General features: G+C 32.2%; 1 protein-coding gene and 1 long non-coding RNA gene across 8 annotated transcripts; one reads left to right on the top strand and one right to left on the bottom strand.

Moving 5' to 3' along the window:
- Positions 1-63: 63 nt before the first annotated feature.
- LOC135126728 (sex determination protein fruitless) lies at positions 64-24,742 on the bottom strand. 7 transcript variants are annotated; one of them, XM_064052844.1, is made up of 6 exons: positions 24,444-24,696; positions 23,553-24,086; positions 23,311-23,499; positions 15,544-15,667; positions 2,946-3,205; positions 480-551 (listed from the first exon to the last, which is right to left on the bottom strand). In XM_064052844.1, the coding sequence occupies exons 2-5, from the start codon at positions 24,072-24,074 to the stop codon at positions 2,988-2,990; spliced, it is 1,053 nt and encodes a 350-aa protein (XP_063908914.1). In that variant the 5' UTR covers positions 24,075-24,086; positions 24,444-24,696; the 3' UTR covers positions 480-551; positions 2,946-2,987. The 7 variants fall into 7 exon arrangements, 6 of the variants coding, with proteins under 6 accessions (XP_063908910.1, XP_063908911.1, XP_063908914.1 ...); XM_064052840.1 differs by lacking the exon at positions 2,946-3,205 and having other exon boundaries at positions 64-554; positions 24,444-24,698; XM_064052841.1 differs by lacking the exon at positions 2,946-3,205 and having other exon boundaries at positions 64-551; positions 24,444-24,697.
- On the top strand, positions 5,845-14,040 carry LOC135126732 (uncharacterized). Its single transcript, XR_010280125.1, has 3 exons — positions 5,845-5,935; positions 10,791-11,474; positions 11,512-14,040. It is a non-coding gene; the product is annotated as an uncharacterized LOC135126732 (long non-coding RNA).
- Positions 24,743-26,769: the final 2,027 nt, after the last annotated feature.

Here is a 26,769-nt window from a genome sequence, read left to right as displayed (position 1 = left end):
ACTTTTTTTCGCACTCCCATCGTTTCTATTGTGTACAGACTGGTTATACGTAAAAAAAACACCTTTATCATTCTGTAATTGTATTGTAATATATAAATAATATTAAATAATTTCTCTAAACAAAAAATATAAATCACATTTGATCACATGTCATTTTAAAGCATACTCCATAACGCTTAGTAATACATCAGCATGAAACATTATTAAGTACAGTATGTTCTACATCACAGCAATATCAAATTGTTATTTAAGTTATGAATACAGTAAATGATATCGTATTTGTTGCATTGGTCTAGGTACAGAGGGGCTTTACATATTGTTACATTTCATGAGAAAACTGTGTTTGGTTCTCATGTGGCTCCTTAAAGTGTCGATACGACTGTATGTAGCAGGACAATAAGGACAAAAGGATCTTTGAGCGGTGTGTGAGTGAAAATGATGCCATCTGTTTGTCACTTCCTTGCTACAAGCCTTGCATTTCCATAACAGAAGATTGGAAACTGATGGTTCAAACATTTCATTGTATGAGAGACTGGGACCTCCATTCTGTTCTGCTGAAACAGGTTTTCGTTAATAAAACGTGCAAAAACGCGTAATAACATTAATTGACAAGATTGAGAAAAAGAAGTAAAACACAAATTTGTATTTTATATACAATTTAATGAAACAATTAATAGATACAAGAATTATATATAAAAACCAAACAATGGAATATATACCCTGATTATCTATAATTTTGACAGTGAAATAAAAGTGGTGGATGCTTTGGTTAATGTCAACTGAAAATATTTGGCGTCTTCTTGTTTCAAAACTAGTATTTACAGTACTTGCAAACCCACGAGAACCTGCAGATTTATATTGTTTATATACACGTCTTTATGCAGTACCCTCCGTTTCAAAATCTTTGTATTTTCAGTTCGTTGTGTTTTACTTTTCATAGTAAGTCTGTGACTGTCAGTCTTTGAAAATATACAAGACATTATTTGTAGCGGTGATTCTAAAACGGAAAGTTATAAGTCTTTCATATTACAACATCCTGAGCAACAAGTTCTCGATTGTGTCATATTTATATTCAGAGAATATAAAAGAGTAATGTGAAAATTTAGACTCGACAAATGGACAAATTACAAATATCATATTTATAAATTTATTCAGCTTATAAAATATTAACTTTATACAATAATAAATTATTCAGATTTGCTATTTTGATCGTAGGTTCTACGGCTGACGACTAAAACTCGAACGATTTACATACGAATGTTCAAGAAAAATGATAAAATATGTACAGCATAAAATACGTTTTCTGCAGTCGTCAGAGGAACCAACAGATAAAGTAATGCTCTTTAAACGTAATATGGCAGCAAACATCACCCTTCTTCTAAAATCAAACGAAGAAAAACTCAAAGTTCACTTGAACACGATTCTACAATTTACATTGCCCGTTCCAGATAGAAATTTTTACACTCACTTAAAATTTAAATCTACACTCTATAGCTGACGATTTATTGTTTATTGAAAATAAACATGTTACTAAACTAAATTATGACTAGCAAAATTAAAAGCTAAGTTAACATTTTGGCAATTTGGCTTTGGCTATCTTATGACTAGTGACAATTATTACTATGGTACTCTGAAAAAATTTGAAAACAATAAGATTTCGAAATATCTACTGAACCTCCGAACTGATTTTTTGTAATTTTACTATAATATATACATCCATTTACTTAAAAATATAAATCTTTAAAAACGTCAAGCTGACAACCGCTGCGTTTTTGTAATATTAATATAAAATTATATTTCAGTCACAAAATTACTTATTATTTTCAAATTGTTTTAATTTATACAGTGACAAGACCATGGATAATGAATTGTACAATTTACAATTTTATTATACAGTATTATGCCTAGCTGTACTTATAACGTTTGAAGTATGAAAAATTGAGAACATTTATTTACAGGTAGACTTGCTCATCAATTTAGAGCTTACGCCGTTCGTTTTTTCTTACTCATACTTTCTCTGGTGCACAAGTGTGTCGAGTATCGAAGAAATTGTCGTTGCAATAAAAAAAATTAATAAAATAGGTGACGTAGGAAGACTATGTAGCACCCCAAGTTGCGTTAACGACTAAAAATACGTATATAACCTACAAGAAGACAGTGGAAGACATTCCAACGAAATCTCGATTGGTAATAAATGTGGTGAATGCGGCAGTAAAAAAAGTATTAATGGCTTAACGGCTTTCGGTTCAATTTGGAAGCCAGATTTTGATACCGCCAACGCACTTGTGCACTTCCGATACAAATAAAATTTTCAATGGAAGTTTTGTACCTATAGAATAAATTAACTACTATGCATCTACAAGTCTTTGGTTAATACCAGCACTGAAAGTGATAACAAAAAATCATTTAATGGTGACCTTAAAGGCACAACAAAGGTTGAAATATATATTACTCTTACTAAATAATTAACTCAATCATTACTTCTAAATAATAAATTGTACTTTTAATGGCTCTTTAGATATTATAATGGAAATTGCACTACTCTTTAAAAATATTTGGACATATTTTTGGCAAAAGTTACGTCTAGTTTTGACTAGTATCCTTTCTAAACGATCGCTTTAGAGAAATTTCTTTAAACTTTAAAAAGAAATTTACATTAATAAGCAGGACCAAGTATTGCTACTGGGGTTCACACAGTGAGTGTACTGCTTCTTGTTTGGCATACTTATATCACGTTTTCGTTTTAAAAAATTAAGACTAGAAAGTTTTCTCCTGACTGTACTAACTTGAGTTGATTTTCATTATAATATGCATGAGCATCGCTTAAAAATACTCGATTGATTTCGATTGTTCCACTATGAGTATTAACTAATCTAACTTTTGGCTCGCTAGAATTAAACCGTCTGCACAGTTTGGTATCAACCAAAATGAATATGAAGACTCACTTGACTATGTCCGATCAAACCATTCTAATCACCAAATATCAGCTAAGCAACCGTCGGATGTTTTGTCCTCATATGCAGTAATAAAGTATCACTACGTGTGTACACTGCTGGACAATGCGCACAAGAATACTGTCCTGGGAAGTGTACATAATAATGATTACGTGTATTGCTCACAATTTTTCCACATAGTACACATCTCCTTCGTTCATCCATCGATCCGACTCTTTCAAATAATTGCGACACCTTGTAGCATTTTATATCTGTAACAAAAAACAAGTTGGTTAATAAATGCACAAAATTTTAAAGTGTTAGTATTACCGGTTTAATATACTGGGTTTCCATCGTAAATGATGAGCTACTTCTAGCATGCTCTATGACACTAAAGTGTCTATAGTAGTGCCATTACAACGTTACAAAAGCATGACACTAGATACTTATCAAAAACATTAGTTAGCAAGTTATCGCACACTTTGACAGTTTCACTATACGTAAAACGATGGAACGGGAAATAAATAATATCGTCAAGTAAAACACACCATTTTTAATAAAAATTAATAAAATACATAATAAATGCCTTAATGAATGCATATCAATCTTAAATAATGTTTTACATCACTTAAATACTAATGATTTTAAGTAACATTGAATGGTGGTGAAAAATGATATTAAGCAAGATATTTTAATATTTGATCATTGAGCATATTAGACAATGAAATTTTACAAAATAAAATGCAAACTTCTGTTTTTTTTTGAGTAATATGATTTAAGCCGATTTTTACAAAAACGTATGGTTCTTGTCGATGAGTTTTTACAAAAGAAACTTACACGTAAATATATTTTCTCCTAGTTAACCGCAACCTTATTAAATTGTTTTGTAATTATATAAAAAATAACTCGTTGCAAGAATCGTAATTCTAAAATCAACAATAACAAAATTATCTTTTATGAAATCTCAATATACAACGCCTTTTACAAACTGTACATGATCCTCACTTCATTTTTCTAAATCCAAGGATAGTACAACAACAAAACAGTTACAACTAAATATTGCACATTTCATATTTTATTTCAAATAGTAGAAGGTTGTTAGCACCAAACCTATATTATCACAATCATTCTAGTTGCTCACCCAACTTTTCTTTATATCTTAATGCCAATATATTATAGAAATCTTTAGTATATAGTATATTATTATAAAAACTAACAACAAATGTATCGCTTTTTTAAGATAAAAAAACATGCTCTTACCTAAGTTAATGCACTAGGTTTATATCATAAAATAAACATTTGTGAATATATTATAAGCAAATCTTCTTAAAAAAAAACAAATACCCTTATTAAACACCACACCTGTAACACCAAATTGAACCAACTTATATAAACTAAGGTACCATATCACGCAATTCAATGAATTGAATACAATGATCCATTCCTGTAAAAATTACGGACAGATGGTTGTTTTTTTTAGCTGACAGATCATTAAACCAAAAGCTTCACAATTTGTTCCGCAGACAAATAATCCTAAAATTTAGTTCTTTAAACTTACATAATTAACTATTCAAAGGCCGCCGATACCTTAATGTAGGTACAAAATTTTAAAAGAGATTCTCTACAATAAATCTTAGTGTTAAAAACGAGTTGAGAATATGAGGTAATATCAAAGTTATTTAATTAAATTGCACTTAAATTATACACTAGTTAGTTTGGCAATATTTAAATAAGATAAATAAAGTTTAATACAAAAAGATCTGACTTGTAACCGCTCTACATTGAAATTCTAATGCAAACCCATTATTAACGGACGGGCTTTAAGCTATTATACATGAGTTTTTAACTAATAATATGTGAGTCTCTTTTTTGTTTTAAATTAAGTTATACATATACAGGGGGCGTCACGAAATACCGGGCAGATTATATTATACGAACGTACTTTAACTTATACCTTTTTTAAAGATGATAAATGAAAGCTTTAAAAATTGCACAAAGTTTCTAAAATTATGTAAATTTTTTTCAACCCATGTTCCATACAAAACCAATCTACCGTAACGTAGTAGGAATAACATTCACAGTAATGGGGCAGAAATTTTTTGATTCGTAAGTACAGTAGGTCAGTCTTGGGTGGAACCCTGTATATTACATCATATATAACATCACAGATATCTTTACAATCTTAGGTCGTAATATTTTGCAGGATGACGTCATTCGAATGCAAACACATTTTAAATTGTCTAACAATTGGTAGAGTGGAAGTACGTTTAGCGGGACCTAACAGACTAGAAACACTGTAATAAAGTTAACTGTTTCACAGTTTTGCTTATAGCAGAAGTGGGGGTTCAACCAGGTGACAGATTAAAACATGCTTGCACGAAAATGGTACAAAATGTTTAAAAAGACTACCTACATGAATATCCATTTTACAGTAATTGCATTAAATAATACCTTGCCGAGATTTCAGTCGTAGCTTGAATGTTCCATCAAAATGAAATTGTTTAACACTAGAAATACAATGGTCCAAGGAAATTATCCTGTGCAAGTCTTTAGTACATACATAGGGAGCAGTCTCGCCACTGCGTTTGTTTCGTTTTTGTTTTAATAAGGTACTTCAACAATTAGCTAGAATAGAACGTTGGTAGCTAGGAGGAGCACAAAGCCCTGTAGTACAAGTAATAGTAGAGCCAAAATCAATCAGCCGTTGTATCATTGGTAATCGACGGTGCTTCGAACTTCCTGGTGTCGGGATTGTAGCGCGGATGTTTGAATTTGCAATGAGTGCGCAGATTGTCGCTGCGTGTATACGTGGCTCGACACAGGGGACACTCAAACCTGCCCGGGAAGTGCACATGATAGTGGTTGCGAATGTGCGTCACTATTTTCCCACACAATTTGCACCGGTGCAGGTTGCAGCCACCTGGCAGCTTGTCAAACGTTAGCCGCATGTGCCAGGTTTTTGAACCTGCAAACGAAAACAGTAGTTTAACGCAACGTTAATGGTAAGTGTTAATATTAATTGTGACAGCAGAATAGTGACAATGGTGCACCCCAGAGCAAGTGAAGCTTTTCAGTACCAGATGGCACGTAACAACGCGCCGTTCAAATCTTTTTTTTTTTAATCGCATCTTTTTATCTTGTTCTTGGCACAATCGCCGACTCGTGTTACGGTCTAGTACTGAAAATCTAATGAAGCTGCCGAGCCATTTTAGTTATTTAAGATTATTTGCGGAAATTCAGAAATTGAATACATGCAAAGTGAAGAAACTAATTAAATAATTAAAAGTAATACAGAGGTTCAGAACCTGCACCAATGAAAACACCATCGATAGTTTTTATTTACACATTTATTATCTGGTTATTTATATGTACAATAAAACCTATTTTAATACAACGCCGGGGAAAAAACGAGCTTAGGCTGCATTTCTGTCTACAAAAAATTATCACGCGAAACACTGCCCAATTCGATTTTTACATCCACACGTTCAAAACACTATTCCTTAAGACTAATATATCGTCTTCATTTGTTCTTATTCTTACAACTAAATGCTATTTACAAGAAGGTCATACTAACACTAAAAATAACTACTTAGCTAAAGCATATTACTTAACGAGAAACCACACTTCACACGATCACTCATTCAAACACATTTAACCAATTCAAATAATCAACAAATGTGCGTTTTATTATACGAACAACTCGGCATAAATAAGTGCGCTCTTCAAAAACTGCTTTAATCTATTCTGGCGTTTCTTAAATGTACTAAGTAAGACGTAGCAAACAGCTGTTCGGCGAAAATGATTAGAATTAATTTAATTTAGATTTTGCTGTGTTCGAGTTGGACAACACCATATGCGTAATGTAGGCGCCTAAATAAAAATTAAAGCAAGGAATATCTAAAGACGATGACAGTATTATTACTCTGTACAGCCTATAAAGTTTAGTGCAAAACGAAAGAAACCATCACGTGGTCTGCGCATAGTGTCAATTTATTTAGGTCGAGTCCATTGTTCGCCCGAACATATTATTTCTGCCACATTTAATAAATAATATTAATAGTTTTAAGAATGTGATTAAAAAATTTAAATTTTATTTAATCTTTGAAATTCACTATAATTTTTTTAAGGTACATATACTCTGTTCAAGTGAAAGAGTCAGTGATCACGTGAAACCTGCGTGATGCATCCTGGAGCGGAGTGCGCATAAAATTACTGCGCCTAGCCCGTGTTACACTGTAGACAACTTTTAAGATCTGATTTTCAAATCCAGTGCTGAACTACGTCACAACAAATGGACGGTTTTCTGCAGAATGACAGCAACCCACAACATGTTATAAACGAGAAAAATACAAAAACGGGATTTTCTTAGACAAGGGAGTTCTGAATGAAACGCATCGGCAAGGAAATACGGTACAGTGTAAAACCCATTCCCAAATTTGTCTACCAATGGGCAGTTGAGCACGTGCTAATCACGCGTTTATTGTTGACTCTTTCACTTGAATAGAGTATAATATTTTTTGTAACTCCGTAATCTTCTTATGCTACAATCATCTCGCCACTATGGTCTAGACGCCACGCATCATAAGCCCCGCCTTTAGCCTCTTTCGTTCTGCATTCGACTTTAACACCCAGCGAAATTTTGACAAACTGTATAATTGTGTCTATAAACTATCTGCTGCTTCACCATCAATGTTGGCACCCAGTGTGATTAAATGACTTTCTATGCAAATCTTTAGGGAAATTTATTTGCTACAAAAATAAAACAAGTTCTGTATTTTTTTGTCGAAAAAGTAGTGGGAATTTGTTGTAGTCCTAACCTTAGTAAAAATAACAGCAAGCAGAAAACCAGAAACACTCGTTTTACGAACGTTTTATTACTATTTTCGCAAAGTACAAAACTTCATACAGACTAATCTTCGAACTAGCATTTGACTTTTCATAAAAATTGTCGATTTAAAACAAAAATTCAAATGAAACTTGGAAATTATAATTAGTTTTGATACAGATGAAAAGCACTTACCATAATCTTTGATTCAATACTAAATACACTACTAGTGGTGTTACTGTTATCATTATGAATTTTAGAAATCGTGATTTTGCCTCTAACTCTCCGTGTATAAAAAAATCTACATAGCTACTACTTGCACAATGTATGTAACATAACTTATAACATACTAATCTCACTAGTTATTCGCCGATTTATTTGTGCGCAGCCAACAAAACGTTAAAGAAGTATAACATTTGTTATGTCTTAACTGCTAATTATTTTTAAATTTTATGATAACATAATAATGATTACACTGTATGGGAAACCACAGGAGTGATGTATCCTGCGCTACATCAAACAACTACATGGAATTTTTGGAAGTTATTAATCAATTACATAATTTTAATTAAATAAATTTATGACAATAATGTCCAGCCACCATTACTTTCAGATTTGTTTTAATCAATCAGTATTTTTTTTATAATTATCCGAAAGCAGATCAATGAAGTAAGCAGTCTTCTGGTATTGACAAATTTCCACACTTTTTTAATTCTACAATCTCTTACGTAAACTCGACTACGAATTTGTCCTTAATTCCACTCTTAATTTGAAAAGTGGAATTAAAGCGCGGGCATTTCCTTCACGCGACTATCCTAGACACATTCGGCCCTTTCAGAAACACGCAATGAGCAGCCTTCTTTCTACTTTACGCTAAAGATTTGACAATTTCATTTTTTCAATCGAAGCCCCAATCTACAAGCAAAAAGTAAACTTAGTACAACTGAACTGAGCTCTTTCATAATGTAAAACACAATTTATAAACAAGACGATTTTTTGGTAATATGCCAATTTTTTCAAGATTATTACAGTTTTTTTCACTGTTAATAATGAATTCGCCATAAAGAACAAACATCCTTACAAATAGTATCACACAATTTTAATCCGTCCTTTCTAGATACAAGGGATGCATTCCCTATTATGATTAAAAATATAAATAGACACTTGACAATAATATTTAAGATGCAGAAATGAATAAGCATATATACTTTTTTATTAACCCACATTTTGAGTTAATCATTTCTCCCCGTTAATGACAGTCATTAGCTGAGGAATGTCAACTTGGATTGTTTTACCAACCTAATGTTATCGATTTATAATTACTGGTTAATTAATGGCTTATAATGAGCAAGGAAAAAACTAATCAGTGCTTGATTATACATTATTTACTACATGTATTTAGTACCTTAAAAAAAAAAGTTTAAATATTATCTAAAATACGAGTACAACATTAAATTAAGAATTCATTATACGTATAGTAAATAATTTTGTGGTCTATAAAATTTGATTTGTCCTTCTTTCAAAATTATTACACATGTAAGAAACAATTTAAAAAAATGCAAGTCAATTTATCATTGATTCGCTAGGATTTTCGGTCACCATTCATTCATGTCTATTTAACAGTTAATGTAAATTTCTTCTTTCTTCAAATCAACAACAAATGCAATTTTGATCTTTATGTAGCGGGGGTTTGTGACTCAACTAATATTTTAATTTCATAGAAATGATGATCTATTAACAACATTTTACATTTTTTGTGAATCACTTTTTGATAGAACTTATTGAAGACTATATTCACTGAAATTTTGATAATATGACATTCTCAAAAATATGTTTCCGAACAAAAAGATTTCTTGGCAAAAATGCAACTTCCTATAAAAACGGTTCTCGAATATCAACGTTCAAAGACCTTTCAGTGACGTCGTAGTGTTTAGCAGCGACGAGTAATCATAATTACCTATGCAAAGAAACTTCATAAACTTCGAGTGAAGCTTGTCATTTTCGTAGATGCATCATTTTTTTCAATACGACTATTTGTAATAAAAATAATGGAACACGAATCAATCAAAGATGTATGCAATTTAACATTTGCTATATTATTGTAATTAACTACAGCAGTTACTCGAAATCAATATATATCAGTATATATTCACCTCTTTTGCGAATATGCTCTCTCTTAGCGTAAGTAGGTTTATTCAACCGTGTTATATATAGCCTTTCGCCCATTCCAACACATTCCACTTTTCTTTCAAACCATTCAATAATTGCATCACTTGAAAAAATAGTTCAAATTTTAATTAACGTTGGGGATATTGGTATTTGAAATGAAAAATTCCAACTGGCACTATGACGTCAAGTGTGTTAGAAAATCAAATATACTATCACAACTGAAGCGAAAAAAGAAAAACTAATAATAATACCAACAGATTAAAAATGTTATACAGACTTCTACGCAAATCTGATATTTTAAAATTAAAAAAAATATATTGATTCATAGGCAAAATGTTTTCTTTATTACAGTCATATAAATTAAAGTTTACAGTTACAGTTTGATTATATTCTACTAAATACATCATTTCATTTTACACTAATGATAGTTAATTTTCGCACAAAAATTAACTACCGTAAACGAATAAAAATATGTATATTTAAAAAAGGTAACCTTGAATCATAAATAAATCACAAATATGGAGTATTATTTGAAGAAAAATCTCAAATGGAGAAAAACTATAGCACCTTTTCAACTGTCCTAAATACACGAATTTTCAATCAAAACAATTGAAAGACACATAAATTTCAAAATAAAAAATGTCCTACACGACGAATTGAGGAAATGGTATTTCCAATGCCTTTATATCAATACTATTCGATTATATTAATCAAACTCGTTACAATACTGATATTCACGAAACAAACTTGACAAAAAGTAACTTTTACCATTGCCGTATTCGTTAACATTCACAGCCAAAACTCCCGATTCCATTCAATCAAATCTCAATCACTTCCACACTAATAATAGTCTTTGCTTTCAGACTTCGTCTCGCCCAACATTTCGAAAAGCACCAGAGGGCGTCCGTGTTTGAGTCGGATGTGTGCTTTCATATTGTCTTTTCTCGTGAACGACTGCTGGCACAATGGACACCGATTCGATTGCGGACGATGTATGGAAGAGTGATGCCAACGATTGCTCACTGTTTTTCCACATATTTTACAATTGTACAGACTAGGCGAATCCGATATCTTGTCGAACATCTCGCAATAATCGGCGGCCGGCGCGCGAGTCTCTACGATCGTCGGTATTTTCGTTTCGTAGCTCATTTGTTCTGGATGATAGAAAGATGATGGTTGGTACGCCTGTCCCTGTTCCTGCCACGTAGCTGGAACAGAGAGAGGACCCATCATCACCATCTACCAAAACAATAGCAATATCACAGCAATATTCTATTGTCTTTTCAATTGCAACTGACTGCAAGCAAAAATTCAATGCATAAGCGGTTAGTGTTTTGCGAGATTTATCGCATACATTTTTTCGTTATGTTATAAATAAACATTACTCTTATGATGTGTGTACAGTTTGTAAAAGCAGTTTCTGGAAATGTGTGTTAAATATATCAAGTGACGACTGAAATAAATTTATAACGATATTTATACTGCCTCTTAAATAAGGTCCTAAAAATTTTACAATTTTGGTGACGTTGAAATAACAGCTTTATTAAGTTTTAACTTAAAAAAATCAATACAAAATAATTCAAGAGTTTTATTAAAAAAAATCAATCAATGAAACTCTTGTGCAACTAGGAAAATTTATTAAACAACGTGAAACGACAAATTATAAATACTTTAATTTTTTGCTTAGGCATGTTGAAAGTAGTAAAACTAATGAATAAGAAGTTTAAATTATTTTTATTAACTAGTGATTTAAATGCTAACAATAGTTAAGTCACCATTTTATGCCTGGCAAACTAGGTGAACAACTGAAAGCTGCATATAGTTTTTACTGAATCCAATCTTTGTAAATGCATGATATTTGTACTTGTAGATGCAATGCATCAACTTTAAGTATCAATATTGTATTTATATATTACATGTATATCTTCATGACCAAAAAGATCGCCAGTGTGCAAAACCAAGAGCTGCACAACTCTAATATAACTTACATAACTTATCGAAATGCCCTATTTTTAAGTCACATAAAATCTAGTTGTTTCAACAACGAACTTTCACTAAAAAAGTGACAATGAAGATATCATAAAAAAAAACGAAAAACAAAAAAAATCAAAAGATTAGAGTATCATAAATAATAATGAGAAATTTAGGAACAAGATAATCGTTCAAACCTGCAATGCATTAATGCGGCTAAAAAGACGAACTATAATCGTCATAACAGAGAATACCCAAGGGTCGCGAAACGTCACGAACAAACAGCGGATTTCAGGGGGTGACCCGGCAAACCACCAGTACAATGACGCACCTAAACCTCCCGTCGGACCGTTTAACTTTCAGATGGCTAAATGAAAGGTTAGTTTTTCCTTCAAATTGACGCATATTCAGCGGCATCGATTTTACACATTAGATATAAAACCCAACATTACAAACACAGTTGTACAGACGACAATTTAGGAAAAAAAAAAAAACATTTAGTTACTTGAACTGCAATCGAACCTTACTACATGCAGCTACGGTGGCAGCCTATGGACCACTTGAAGTTACCCGGTTTAGTCCGCTCTCTGCTCATGAAATTAAATTAGACACTAACTTTGGGAATCGTTACCATTATCCTACAATATATCCACGTGACTACTTCATTCACTGTTAACTGAATACGGGCAAATAACAGTTGAGGTGAAATAAGGTATAAAATTGGAGGAGAAATCTAAACCTTATGCTCGCAGTGATTCTGCGGAAATAATAAAAAAATAAACAATGTATACAATGTTCATGTATTGTGTATATTAACAATAAATGAGACGTTCTAAACAAAAAACAATGATTATTAAACATTACGTTTTCTTCAAAGAAAACCAACTAAAATTATTTTCTTATGTATGTTGCGGTTAAATATAGTTAAATTAATCAGTTAAGTTTAAAACGTAATGCATACCTACATAACAGTTGGTACGTCATTTACGCAATAATTTGTTTTCCAATAGTTTTAAAGAAAATTACAGTTCGTTACATAACTTTGTCGAGAATAATTTTTACTGGACTGCTAAGACGAAATGTAAGTCTACACTAAAACGTTTCACGTGCGAAAAAAAAATGCTCTAGTATATCAGTGCTACAAGGTTTTAATGTCCTAGAATAAAAATCATTTATTAAGTCAAGTATGTTCTCTAACTAATGATAAGCAATAACCTGAATAACATTTAAACGGTTTAAACTAATACCTAATTTGGATAAGTAGCTAGTGGCAAGGCATATACTTCACGAAATATTCATAAAGATTCTAAAGGATTAACTTCTTATATGTTGAATATGCAAGAAGTTTTGTAAATGAAATAAACAAGGATTTAACATCACAGATTATAATAAAGACTTTTGATTTTGCGTTTTCATCTCTTGGACGTTTTTGCTAAAAATTACTGTTTCTAGTAAATCGACAAACTGTTTATTAAACAAAATAATTTATTAAGATTCTTCCAACAACCAGGAAGACTTCAATTTTTGAGTTAATTGTTAAAAAACATTTGTATTGTTACTTCTTGGTACTAATCTCCCATACTACCTATTATTTAAGTTTGTGTTAACCAACTGAGCGAAAATAAATCGTATTGTGATTCGAATCGAAGCTCAACAACGACGAATTGTTTGCCAAATGACTTCGTCATTTTTATTTTTAAAAGAAAACGGCAGCTTCTAGCAGAAAAGTGCAAGAGGTAAAAAAATAGCTAAGAACACTTTACGGTTTCGATCGCGACTTGCCTTACATACGAAAAAATATTTCACGTTAAACAATTAAGAAAACAGGACAAAACTAAACAATAGTACGAAAATTTGATGAAATACGTCCCCGGAATAACATTTCTTGCCAACTAACTTGATAAACTGAAGTGTAGAATTTTTAGAACCGTATACTACTATATATTTTAAAATGTAAAAGCTTCTTTGTCATTGGAAAAATAGGTCAACCTGGTTTCTCAAATCTTGTTTTAAGCCAATATTCTACTCTTGGTTCAAACCATCGAGTGGCAACAAACATATGTTTTATAAAAGGTACAAAGATTGAGATAAAGAGTGTAATACTAGCAACTGTTTCAAAGTTCTATGCTTAATTTTTATCTAGCCCTCTAGAACTCAAGTTTTTATTTTATAATTAACAAAAGTATCTATTTCTATGGAAGGCGTGTTATTAAAAAATATCCCTTCAATCTATAAATTTATCAGAACAAAAACATAACAAAACTTAAATTATCTTCATAAACTTGTGCTGAAAAAATAGACGCATGGTAATATTGACTTCTGATACATAAATATAAAACTTTTAGCACTTTGACAAATTATTTGAATGAAATATCGATACAGTAGTAGTAGAAATTGTACTATTAGTAATTGATATGTTTTGTATATTTAACTAATTTAAAATTAACTGAAGTATAAATTTAAAAAATGCAATATTTCAATCGGCGACTTTAGGAAAATGATAGGAGCTATCTACGAAATGAGTCGGAAATTAAGTTCTAGAGGTAGAAATCTACAAGAAAATCTCTTTCGTTAAATTTCGAAAATTGGTCATACAAAACTACTGCTTGAAAGTCAAAATGTACCGAACCATTCACAATATGCGTTACACGTGGCCACACGACCATAATTATTCATATAGAATTAAAACAAAAGAAAATATACAGAGTAATAATATATATGTACATTCAAATTGACTTATTATGTAAAATCACTGCTGCAAAAAATATATAATGTATACATAATCAATATGTCTATCAGTTCTATGTTTGATATTACTGTCATATTTCAATGCGTCACTAAACGTAATTTCTATCACATACCAGTATTCACTAATAAGCAATATATTGTCTTTAAAACAAACTCTGAGATGCGACATTCGGTTGACGATTCGAAAGACAGCATATATTGAAACAACTTTAACCACTTGTAAAAATATTAACACTTTAATAAAACATGTTTGCTAAAAATATGTATAGTTTACTATTTATGCACCCGAATGTTTTATATTTCTTATTTCAAATAGTTAGCTGTGATGGCACTCTATATATGTATTTGCTTTATACTATTTCAATCATCTTAAAAACTACAACTTTCCGGCCTTAAATAAAAAATAAAACAATTGGGCAGAATGTTGCTGAAAGTGACTGCAAAAAGAGTTATAGTTACAAATAATTGCCCACATAACTTGCAGAAACATCCTGCACAAATAAATTTTAAATCTTAAAACTCTCTTGAGCTAAAATAGGAAAACAACTTTTATCAATAATCATTTATACTTACATTCGTTTATTTTAACTTATATTTTGAATCCCAAGTGAAATATTTAAACATAATTTACAATTTTCGACGTGACAACACTTCACTTGTCACAAGTCACTTGTCGTGATATGCTCGGTTTTAGTTATTAAAGTGTAATAAAGAATAAAAGCAGTAAATATGTACAAAAAGCGGAAAATGTTAATACCCATAAAATCAAAGAATAAAACATGCCAACGATAAACCAACCTTCAAGTTTCCTTTACACTTGAAAATTAATTTCTTCAAGAAAAATCGAGATATTTTTACAAAAAGCTAAGCATGCTAGTACTGCTCTGCACAACTTACCATCTATAGTATCTGTTGCTTCGGGAGGAGGTATAGGTGGAGTACCATCTGATTCAGTTTGATCTGATAACGAATGTGGGCCCAGTGATTTAATATCTTCTGGATGAACGCTTACACTTCCACCCTAGCGAAAAAACATCATAAATAAAAGGATACATGTCAACAGATAATATTTCTCACTACGCGACTGCAGGAAATAAAAAGGTTGCCGTTTTCGAAGCTTTTTATTCATCACTTGTTACAACAGTAAACTATCTATAAACAATATACGATTAAATCTATAAAAGCATAGACATGATATATTATAACTTCAACATTGAATTTTCACAAAAATAACGTATGTCGAAAACATTAAACACTTCTCCTTAACGAGTAACACTAGCCTTTTTAATAACAAAATTTTTAACTGTCGTATTCATTTACTTTGGACAACCGATCAAATCACAACCTATCACAACGCTCCTAAGGCCCGAAATTGCAAACTTCCCTATTTTAAAAATAAGTCTGTCATCAACATCGTCGCACTTGTTCAACATCTGTTTCACAACAAGAACACAGACACCGGCACAACAAAGACAACCATAAAATCAAGGACGCTGTTGAAAACAGACCAGCTCTAGTTTAACAACTCAAAGTTACTCGGCAGATTTCTTTTACTTTCGCAATCAAATTCTCTGGCCAGGCACAGCCTGTGCGCTTTACATTTATCGTGGTGGTTAACAATTTCCAGACGAAAATTCGTGCTTCCCTCCGCAAAGGAGGTTCGAATATCCGGGATATCCGCGCTCCATTTCCTGCAAAATTTGCAATACATCAAATTTTCCTGTTCGTCGTACTGCAGCCAGAAATACGACTCCAGCCACGTCGTCCTGAAACGACTGCCCTTCCTGCCAACGTTGGGCTTCACTGGGGTGGATTTGGTAGTTTTTTGGGCTGTCTGAATGACGGAGCACTCCTGCGACGTGGAGGTCTTCACTGGAGAGATACTAATATTGTCGCAAGTCTGTTGCATGTGTTGGAAATCTCTATCCGTCCAGACTCTGTGGATGGAACTGTCTGCGTGTTCCTCTTGAGTCGTTTGCTGCATGGTGGACGTCGGTGCTTCCAAGTACTGTCTTAACGTAGTATTCGATGGCAACATTTCGAGGACCACGTCCCTCCCCCACTTGTTACTCTGTTAACAAAGAAGGAAAGGATATGTGTGAATGCTCAAATTCACAGCTATCTTTTAAAGCACGCATCGTGAAAATTGCATTTTTTGACAATGTAATTACCACGAAGTGTACGAGATTGAATTTTGAATGAGAGAACTGCATCCCTTCCTTCTTTAGTAGGGGAGAATACTATCAATGGAACACTCATGTCAACACAAACACTCACCACGAACTTGCATTAACACATATCCTGTTACGTTCAGAAGATTAAAAGTTACCGAAAAAATATTACTTTTGCATTATTTGTATTTCCTACAAGTTTCACTACACCGGTTCTGCATAAAAACGTGAATTGAAAACAAATGAGTAAAAGCAAAGGCATGTAAATATTTCGCTCATTTTACTTGATTATTACATCATCATCATCATCGAAACACAAAAGTCGTAAAACGATACAAAACAAATTTTAAACTGCCACTCCATAACACAACATATTATAATTAGGCATCGCTTCGTTTAATAAACACATAATTCAATCCTGGAGTAACATAATATAATTTTAATTAATACTAGTTTAATGTTTGAATTCCAAATTAATAAAATACGATTATTGTAATTCACTTTTCATGCATTTATCGAGGGTATAATTATGTTTTAATAACACTTGTACCTCATTATAATGCAACATCTATGAATCTGCATCACCACAAATTTGCAACGAATTTAGTCACCTGCCGATTTTGTTAAGTGGAATTTCATTAAAGTCTTTCATTATTAAATTCATAAACTCAGAATGCTGATTAGTGAGGTTTCTACAATGAAGTTCATGCTCTAGACTGACACGTGCAGTCAAGGTCGTTACTGCAAAAAATTTCATTGATGCTCAGCAAGACAAAATTGCCGATATTATTTTGACAATGGACGCAAGCAAAACCGACACATTGATAACATGACCAAAATGTTCGTTATAAAAAAAATTAATGTAAAATTGAAAAATTACTGCATTACTTAAAATTAAATTTAATACAATTAAAAAACGGTACAGGAAAAATGCAGAATCACATATTGCAACTTGTTATAAAAATTTAACTTTAATGTTAACGTTAATAAAAATATTAAAATAGAGAATATTTAATAAAAGAAGAATTTTACGCGTTACGAACTTTATAGCACTCATATATTATACGTGGTGTATACATTTCAGCTTTGTAACAATTGAAAATATTTAAATTTGAAATTTTCGTTGATTCCTCTGATTCTGTAAATACAAAATAATTTAAACTTGCCTTAAACTTATTAGATACTGAACAGGAAAATATTAACACTGTTTTTTCCTCGTAAGGTACTATTTTTAAAACGATTTTTAAAAAGCGGTTTAAATGTTTCACAACGAGCAGAATCAAGTCCGCATTAATTTTTTAACGACGGAAAATAACAAAATACGAGACAATAAAAATATTCGAATTTTACAAACAACCAAATAAGTTTCTTTTTTATTTGCTAGTTGAAAAAATACCCACAAAAATTTTTAACAGACAATTAGTGAAACTACGGAACTCTCAACCTAAAGTCAAATTTCTACTAAAAAGCATCAAAAATGGCATACAAGAAGGTATAAAAAACCGAATAATACCGCTGTCAGATAAACTTTTCTTAATGTAAATAAAGAGACTGCGGTACGCTGTAAGTTCCCCAATTTCACCAACTATCTAATAACAACAAAATTTAATGTTTTTTGTAATACAAACCAAAATAGGTGGCTTCATTGTATTTGGGTTGAATTTAGAATCTGTGTGTAGGTTTTTCGATCAATATTTTTTTTTCTTTGACTCAAATTAAATTCCATGATAAATTTGTCCGCAAACTGAAAATAACGACTTTATGAAGTTCTAAAACAGTGTTTTTATTGAATTATATTTTATATAATATGTATTTCATATACACAGAGTTTAACTACATGTTGTTTATCAACATAACAGGGCAGCTGTCTGCCTTAATTTTTATGTAATAATAATTTTTGATCATTGGATCAAGACAAAACATGTTGCACACTATACATCATACGCGACCTACTAAAATAAAAAATATATAGTTATTGATACAGAACTGTACTTAGATTTGAAGTACAACTACAGGATGGATCTTGACACATATTTTTCAATAAATATGAATCAATAATGTTTTAAGTGTCATCAGTCATCATCTTTTAGTGCAGACGAAATATAAATTTTTGTTTGAACGTCAGACAAATCACAACATTAATGTATTCTCAAAATTTCATGGTAATTAAAAAAAATTTCCGAAACAATAGATACAATAAATCAGTCTGTTGGTGTTATTTAAACGGTTCTGGAAAAAATCATAGGAAAATGAAAAGATATTACTCAACCACAAGCAGTATCCCATCATTTCAACTGAAGACTTTTAACACTATTTGTATCAATTTTTTATTTTTTCGTACAATAAGCCGCATACATGAAGTTAAAAATTTTCGTAGACCATGATGAGCTACATACTTGAACTCATATATGTATATACTTAACTCAATGTTGTGCTGGCGTCATTAGTTTTTTTGAAAGAATCTACCAATTTTGGTTGGCATTTCAGTATCTTCACGATAAATAAAAATATGTTTACATTTCAAGAGTAAAAGAAAAAGTGGTTCAGGAAACAACTTAAACTAAAAAAAAAAAGACAGGCAGACAGACCTGCATTTTCGAAATTTTGAAAAAAAAGATGCAGAACATTTGTCGCAGATCAAAATACCTCCATTATAATACTTCCCTTAACTATTTATAGTTGGAAAATAAGTCTCTGGCTAATACAGGGATTCTAAAAAGATGTAGACGAATCAAACGCTGCGAAAATTATGCCTTTGTAAAAATGAATTCACATATTTTTCGAACCTGTTTCTGATATTTTAATTTTTTACGTCTTTTACAAGAAATCACTTGACGCAAATAACATCTGGAAGTTGCTTTAGATTTAATTATAATTTGCCCCAAATTTGGCGCGCTTTTGCTAGTACGTAATTTTTAACTCAAATAGTCACACAGTTTAGTAGTAGGACTGAATTCACTTCACTTCAAAACAATCTTTTTTTTTCGACAATAATGTATCTCTTCATGAACAGTGAACTCACATTATATTTCGCAATAAATAAGAAATTAGAGTAGGCCACGATTATAAACTGCAGTTGGAAAGTTTGTCTTTGAATGTCATCATTCCATCAATGCGTGAAGTCACTGAAGCAACATTGAATTTTTATATTATTACCATCAAATCTCCAAACGTGTGCCGGCATTTTTCCGTCTTTTTTTTACTTACGAAAATGTGTTTTAATTGAATCGAGTATACACACACATAGGTGATGAAATAAATTAACTCACCTTAGGTACACTCAATACAATAGTTTCTTTGTTAACAAAATCTTTAAATTTAACTATTATATTGACAACAAGGCGTCATTTAGATCAAATATGTGTCAAATGTTTTTATTAAGGATCAGAATTACCATAATATTACCGCGTGATTAGAACTTAATGACTCTGTTGGCAGTACTTTTTAAACAAAAATTTGAACTTTTCTTGCGTTTATGTTGGCATAACGGAAGTAATTGTGTGACAAATATGTCAGTCGTGACATGTGTTAAATTTAGGTTAAATTTTGAATACATTTTGCTAGAATCCCTAGATATACTATATCTAGGGACTCTACATTTTGCAAATTAAAAATGTCAACAATCTGTCAATCTTGACAGCTGACAACCCTATTATACAAAACATTATGATACCAATTTCAACTAAAAATTCAGGATTGCCAACAGACTCAGTCACTTCTGATCCCGCGGTATAAGACATAGGGTAATCCACTGTGAAACTTTTTTAACCTCTCAAAAAAATTAGACAAACAGTACAAAATGAAAATCTGGTCCCATACTTTCCGGTTTTAAAAAATTAAATCAATTTGTTCCATGTTACAAAAAAAATTTCAGTGTTCAAATATCTCAAAGTTAACAAACGAAAAAATTTAAGATATTTGTCACAATTTGAGTATTGTCGTTTTCACAGTTTGAAATGTGTCTCGTAATTGATTTATTCATTACGTTAAGATGTAACGACAAGTCTGAATCTATAATAAATATCTAAAAAAGGTGCATGATTTTATTATTTTATATCTGTTAACTTTGGAAAATCTATATTATGCAAGATTTTTTGTAAAAGGTTTCAGAATTGTTTTATAAAATACGTTTTAACAAGTTGTAAATGATTCAACTGTTCCCACAACACTAATCTTAAACCGGAATTTTGTCCAAAAATTTACAGAAGTGGTGAGAGCATAAAAAATCTGTTTTTAACAAACAACTTCGCATCTCGCAATACAGCAACAATACCGCCTGTGACTACGGGCAGACTTAAAAAAAAATGTATATAATTTTTTTGAGGTGACGTCATCAATTTTTTTGGTAGTGATAAATATATGATACATATAGTACATCACTAATGATAACGTAACTGTTCCTAGAATTTCTAAACAATAAAAACATCACTGAAACACACACAATATCATATCTCAAACGTATCTTTCAATGAAGATTTATTAGATATTATTTGAGATATCACTAACTTTTTGATAGGGATACATATTTGAACCTTGATACCCCCCATATACATACAACTTAACAATATAACGACATGCGACAATAATAACAGTACTGTGTTACCAAAAGCACATGGAAATTATGTTGACAGCTTTTGATACAATCGTTAGAATGAATAAATAAAGTCTAGTTTATATTTTCTAATTTCCAAATCAATGGTAGTGTTACAATAAAATTTTAAAGAAGTCTGTGACATTACCTTTAAGATAAACTGTAACACTGTAAAGACTAAATCTGATGAGCCTGTATATGTAAAATTGAAAATCAAAATCGGCTTAAACAACAATAAACGAACATAAACAAGATAAAGTGATTTGAACTACACAGTATTTTAAGAATCAATCATGTATCCGACGGGATGAATATAGAAATTTTGATTAGCATTGTAGCATTTGACCGACGATAAAAAAGTAGATCTAAAATATCAAAGTAATCGTTTCGGTAGTTCTCAGATTATTTGCTGTCTAAGAATTTCGTCAACTATCGATAACGAACGGAAACAAGAAACTGACATTTTTGTATTCTAGAAATTGCGGAACGCCAAGAAAACGTAAAATTAGATATTGATCCAAGTAAAAAAATGAAGTGACAATACACTATGAAACAAAATGCTATAATAAAATGAAAAAATATATATTAAATCATAAAGTAAGTTGTTCAAATAGAAAAAAATAAATAAATAAAAATGTACATTTATTTATATTTTTTAAACAATTTTTCCGGTTTTCAATGGCATTAGTTGCACGTTTTTCTCTTGGAAAAATTTTAATTGAAAAATTGGTGCCGTATCAAACCAGCCATTAACATATTTTAATTATTCAGTGTTGTAAATATCACATTGTTTTTTTTTTTTAGCAATCTTCTTTTGATAAAAATGTCGTACAACAAAACGTGATAAAATTATTACGGCTTCAATCTGCTTCAGTATATACAATTACACGACAGTATTACATGTAGGTACTGAGATTTGATAGCAATGCTAAGATTAAATTCTTAGGTTTATTTAGATAATTAATCAGCACCGACATAATTTCACTACAAATAAAACCGTAATAAAATAGACAAGCTCAAGGACACAACTGCGAATGTAAAATGCGATTAAAGACGTGAATACAACCTGTTATTTAAAAACAGACTGGGAGAATTTAACACTGTGGTTATTTAGAAGTATCTCAGATTTCACGTCTAAAATTCGTTGTAATCACCACGGATTTCTACACTTGCTTTCAAGCCACAACTGTATACAAATAACTCACGAACTTAGGACCCAGGACAATAACACAGTGATATGAACTTGATTTTTCTCTAACTCCTTGCCAAGTTTGTAGAATTTTTGCTGTTAGGCCCCGCTGTGCTAATATTTGATTAAACAAAAGCAATGCCTTAACAACTTATAAAAATGAAACCAAATTTACTTATTAGGGTAAGCCAATTTGTAGTGAATGTTCCACATGATAATTTGTTTTTCAGTGAGGTAAATACAGTTCAAATTTCAACCACTAACCGTCTCATGATCACTTGGACCTTTAAAATTATTGTTTTCACATACGAAAAATACCGATACATTATTAATATAAGTCAAATTTACGCCAAATACAAAAGCACTATCAATCTAAAATACAATTTTGATTTTTAAATCTTAAATAATGAAGCAACATTACTCTTTTTTAAATGTCCGTTTATAAACAGGCTAAATAGGTTTATTTAAATAAAATAACAACAGAAAAACTAACATTCTTTTCACTGCATTAGTGTCCTACTGGCCCAAAACTGTGCATCATCTGTTCAATCAACAGCATAAATGAGTCTTTCTAATTATTATTATTTTTTTTTTAACAAAAAAGACATTACGGAGATACCATAACAAATTTTGGACGTGACAGTGTACGAGTTGTATTCTTCTTTTAGAAAACCTTATGTAGTCTAAGATTTGATAGAGTGGTGATTACTTACTGTTTGTAAAGCTTCAGACATCGAGTGAAAAGAATCGACATGCGGACTCGAATCATGACCAGGTTCTTGTTTAATATGTGGTGATGACATCCTCATATCTTCGGCACTCAGATTTTCTCTGTCGACAGGTGAAATTGGATTTAACTTTGGCAGCGTTGGACTTGCTTTATAGTTGCTTTGAGATGATGCCTACAAGGACAAAACTAGCAAACATAATCAACCCCCTACCACAATCCCGGTACCTGAGAGTCATTATATCGTTCAGAAATTGAGTTTGACGTCATATTATCACAGTTTGAAGACGATTTCCTTTTGCGTTTCTCGATGGGTGGCGAGTCCCTCTCCATGAGTCGTTCTCTCTCTTTTTCTCTTCTTGGCACTTCAGCTATATCATCATTTTTACTACTTAACGAATTATTATCGGTCAAGCCCCTAATTTGCAAGGCCTCGGCCGTTTTTAGGAACATCGGTAAGAGGTTCTGTGACACGTTCACTTCACCTTTATACATAAAATCCAGCAGCGCTTTCATTTCGTTGTAATTGACATCTTTGAGGAATACGATGGGATGGGGGTGAGCATTTTGGATGAATATCGTCTCAAAATAGGGGCTGCACGCCGACAGGATCGTCTGGTGAGCCTTGAAGGTTTCCCCATCGCACGCCAGCGTCACATCGCAAAGGGCCTCCCTCCGAAGCAGACTGCTCAGGACATCTGTGAGGTTCGTGGGGTGATTATTCCAACGCAGGCAGAATTGCTGGTCCATCTTACGAGTTACCTACAAAGCGCTCTATTAGCGGGTAGTGTTATCTGACCTGGAACCGCGTTCGCGGGAAGTACAGTTAGGCCCGCGCCCGGGGGCCGCCGCCCCCGAACGGCGTGCCCGCCGCCCCATCAATCACGCTTTACTCCGCGTGATGGGGATTGATGGCGTTCGCACAAATAAGCCAACAAAACCACGTTCGTTGTCACCTTTTACCGCCATTGTGGATTTTATTGGGCTTTTCTCGCGAGAATTATGCCCCCGATCGCCGCCACACAACGCCCGCCTCGCGACCGCACGCACAAATACGCCTTTTCGAACACTCTTTTCCGAAATTTCGCTTCGGTTTGGGGTTTCGGGGTGATAACTTACCTTTTTGCCCAGTTTCTGTCATTACAACGCCACCCAATTTTCTACCTCCTGCACTGCCATGCAAACTGTCTGATACTGTTATATTTGTTTTGATGTCAGTTAGATGAAAAACTGTCTTTCTAGAAATTTATTTTTCGGTCTGGATGGGGTCCTTTGGGGCTGAGTTGCATCGAAGGGACGATCGTAGGGCGATTTGAGGTTTTTCGATTATCATTGTTTTAAAAATGACCGATATGAGCGTAATTATTCATTTCTGCAACAGCCACGTAATAAAGTACGCTGGTGTTGTGTTGGTTGCATAATTTTTAGGTACGTTATAATTGTCCAATTCCGCACAGATTCCTTTTCGATTGATTTCATTTCAAATTCCTACATACAAGGAAGATCGCGACGAACGCGATTTAATGAGGTTATACGCTTGCATAACTCACACGAAAAACTAATGAGCGTTTGTTCAAACTGTTTAAACAGCGGTACTGTACTTAATAGCGCTTAAATAAAAAAAACATTGGATAAGTACCTGAAAAAAATTAAAGATAAGTGTGATGGATTACTATAGAGTAATAAATCCATATTTATAACATTTCGTAAAAACTGAAAATCCTGCGGAGATATTTATTTCCCTTAGAAATAAAAGTGTCCTGTTAAATACACTTTTCCAACCCTTATTATTTCATTTTTACAACATCGTCCTTGTAAAAGGTGATACTCCTTATAATAAACTCACCAGTCAGTAAACTCTTGTTGCAGCAAAAAATGCTGGGTTGATTGCTACTCAATATCCGGAATATACTACTATACTACTATATCTACTACCATACTACTGTAACTAAACATTTTTGGACATTTTTTGATAGCGATATAATGACTGAGATAATTATTATAATTAAACACTTTTATACATTTTTATAACTCAATTGTTACTGTCTACATTATCTCAATTTGTACCTAAATAGGTTACCTGCAGTCCCAAGTTAACATCTATACGACTACTGTCCTGGTACCACAATAGTTATTTACAATAATATTTACATTATTAGTGCGGTAGGTTGGTTATTTGGTTGATTGGTTATTTACAGGCGAGGTTTTCATTTTGGAGCACGACGCGAAGCGGAGTGCTTTAACATTGATTAAATATTTACATATGTACGTAATCAATGGTTTTAACAAAACCGAGCACTGTAAAATGCCGAACGCACAAGTAATATGTATTAAATTTGTTGTTCTACGTATTTTTACTTTATACTAATCTTACAAATTCGAGCCTTGCTTGTTATTATTGTAATTCATCGAGTACCTGCGTTGCTTTAAACAATTTTGTGGTAAGCGTTGCGTCAAAATAATTCTCACTGTCATAAAAAATATTAATTTTCATTATTTTTCAAATGTCCTGTTGAACAAAAACTTACGTATTTATTACTAGTAGAGCAATAAAAAACACGATCAAAGACAGCCATCGATTTTTGAAGATTTTTGAGAACGAAGATAGAATTTTCACCATGTCTGATTACTGTTAATTTGAACGATTGAGTTGAAACTGCAACAATCAAAGAAAAACTTTCAAAAATCAATGGCTCTCTTTGATCGCGCTTTTTACTGCTTTCACCTAATCATTAGATTTCTGCTGTTAATATTTTAGAAACGAGATATATTAGGTGGACCATAATGCCCGCGTACATTTTTTAAGTTTTACGCCCGATGCCAGAGTTTCTGTCTTTTATCGCCCGCTTATGATGACATTTTAATGACAAAGTCATAGATATTTTGACATTACATATTTAAAATTTTTAATTTAAGTTGAATCAAACTATATCGGTATTACTTGATGTTTATTGCCCTCGGGCGCGTTACATGCCCTAGGATTGAAGTTCGAGTGAAGCCCTTGTCTCTACAAACTTGTCGACCTCGGAAGGGCATAAACATCTTTATAATATCTCCAATACAAAAATATCCATAAGGGCATCTGAACACTAAAAAATTTCGAATTATTTTACCACACCAGGGTGTAGTAAAACAGTAAATGAGTGTAAATCGTAGATTTTTCGCACTTTCACTAGGGCACCAATTTCTATTGGCGGTATCTATATAATATATATGGGAGTAATGTATTTATGAATTCTACAATAACAAGAAAAAATTGGCCGAAAGTTCCTTCCCTAACTACTGAAATACAATGATAATTTTTTGAGTCAGCCTGTATACGCAAATCGAAAAAATATGAGTAGAATGATAAATAACAAGTACACACTCGTCATATTTTGTACATTTTAGATAGGATTTATTCAGCAAAATTATGGGGTGACGTCATCAATTTTTTAGGGGGGGA

Source organism: Zophobas morio, unplaced genomic scaffold (assembly GCF_036711695.1).
Source record: "Zophobas morio isolate AGI-343-1 ecotype UQ-CSIRO unplaced genomic scaffold, CSIRO_AGI_Zmor_V1 ptg000011l, whole genome shotgun sequence".
NCBI classification, from domain to species: Eukaryota; Metazoa; Arthropoda; class Insecta; order Coleoptera; family Tenebrionidae; genus Zophobas; species Zophobas morio.
Note: the sequence above shows the minus strand (reverse complement) of the source record. Positions and strands in the feature narration are given on the sequence as shown.

Bases quoted from the DNA above. Each gene is read 5' to 3' on its own strand.
- LOC135126728 (XM_064052838.1), bottom strand. From the start codon at position 24,074: ATGGACCAGCAATTCTGCCTGCGTTGGAATAATCACCCCACGAACCTC. The intron at 23,500-23,552 runs GTACCGGGATTG...TTGTCCTTGTAG, and splicing joins AACGATATAATGACTCTCAG to GCATCATCTCAAAGCAACTA. The intron at 11,136-15,543 runs GTAAGTTGTGCA...TCTCTGTTCCAG, and splicing joins AGCAACAGATACTATAGATG to CTACGTGGCAGGAACAGGGA.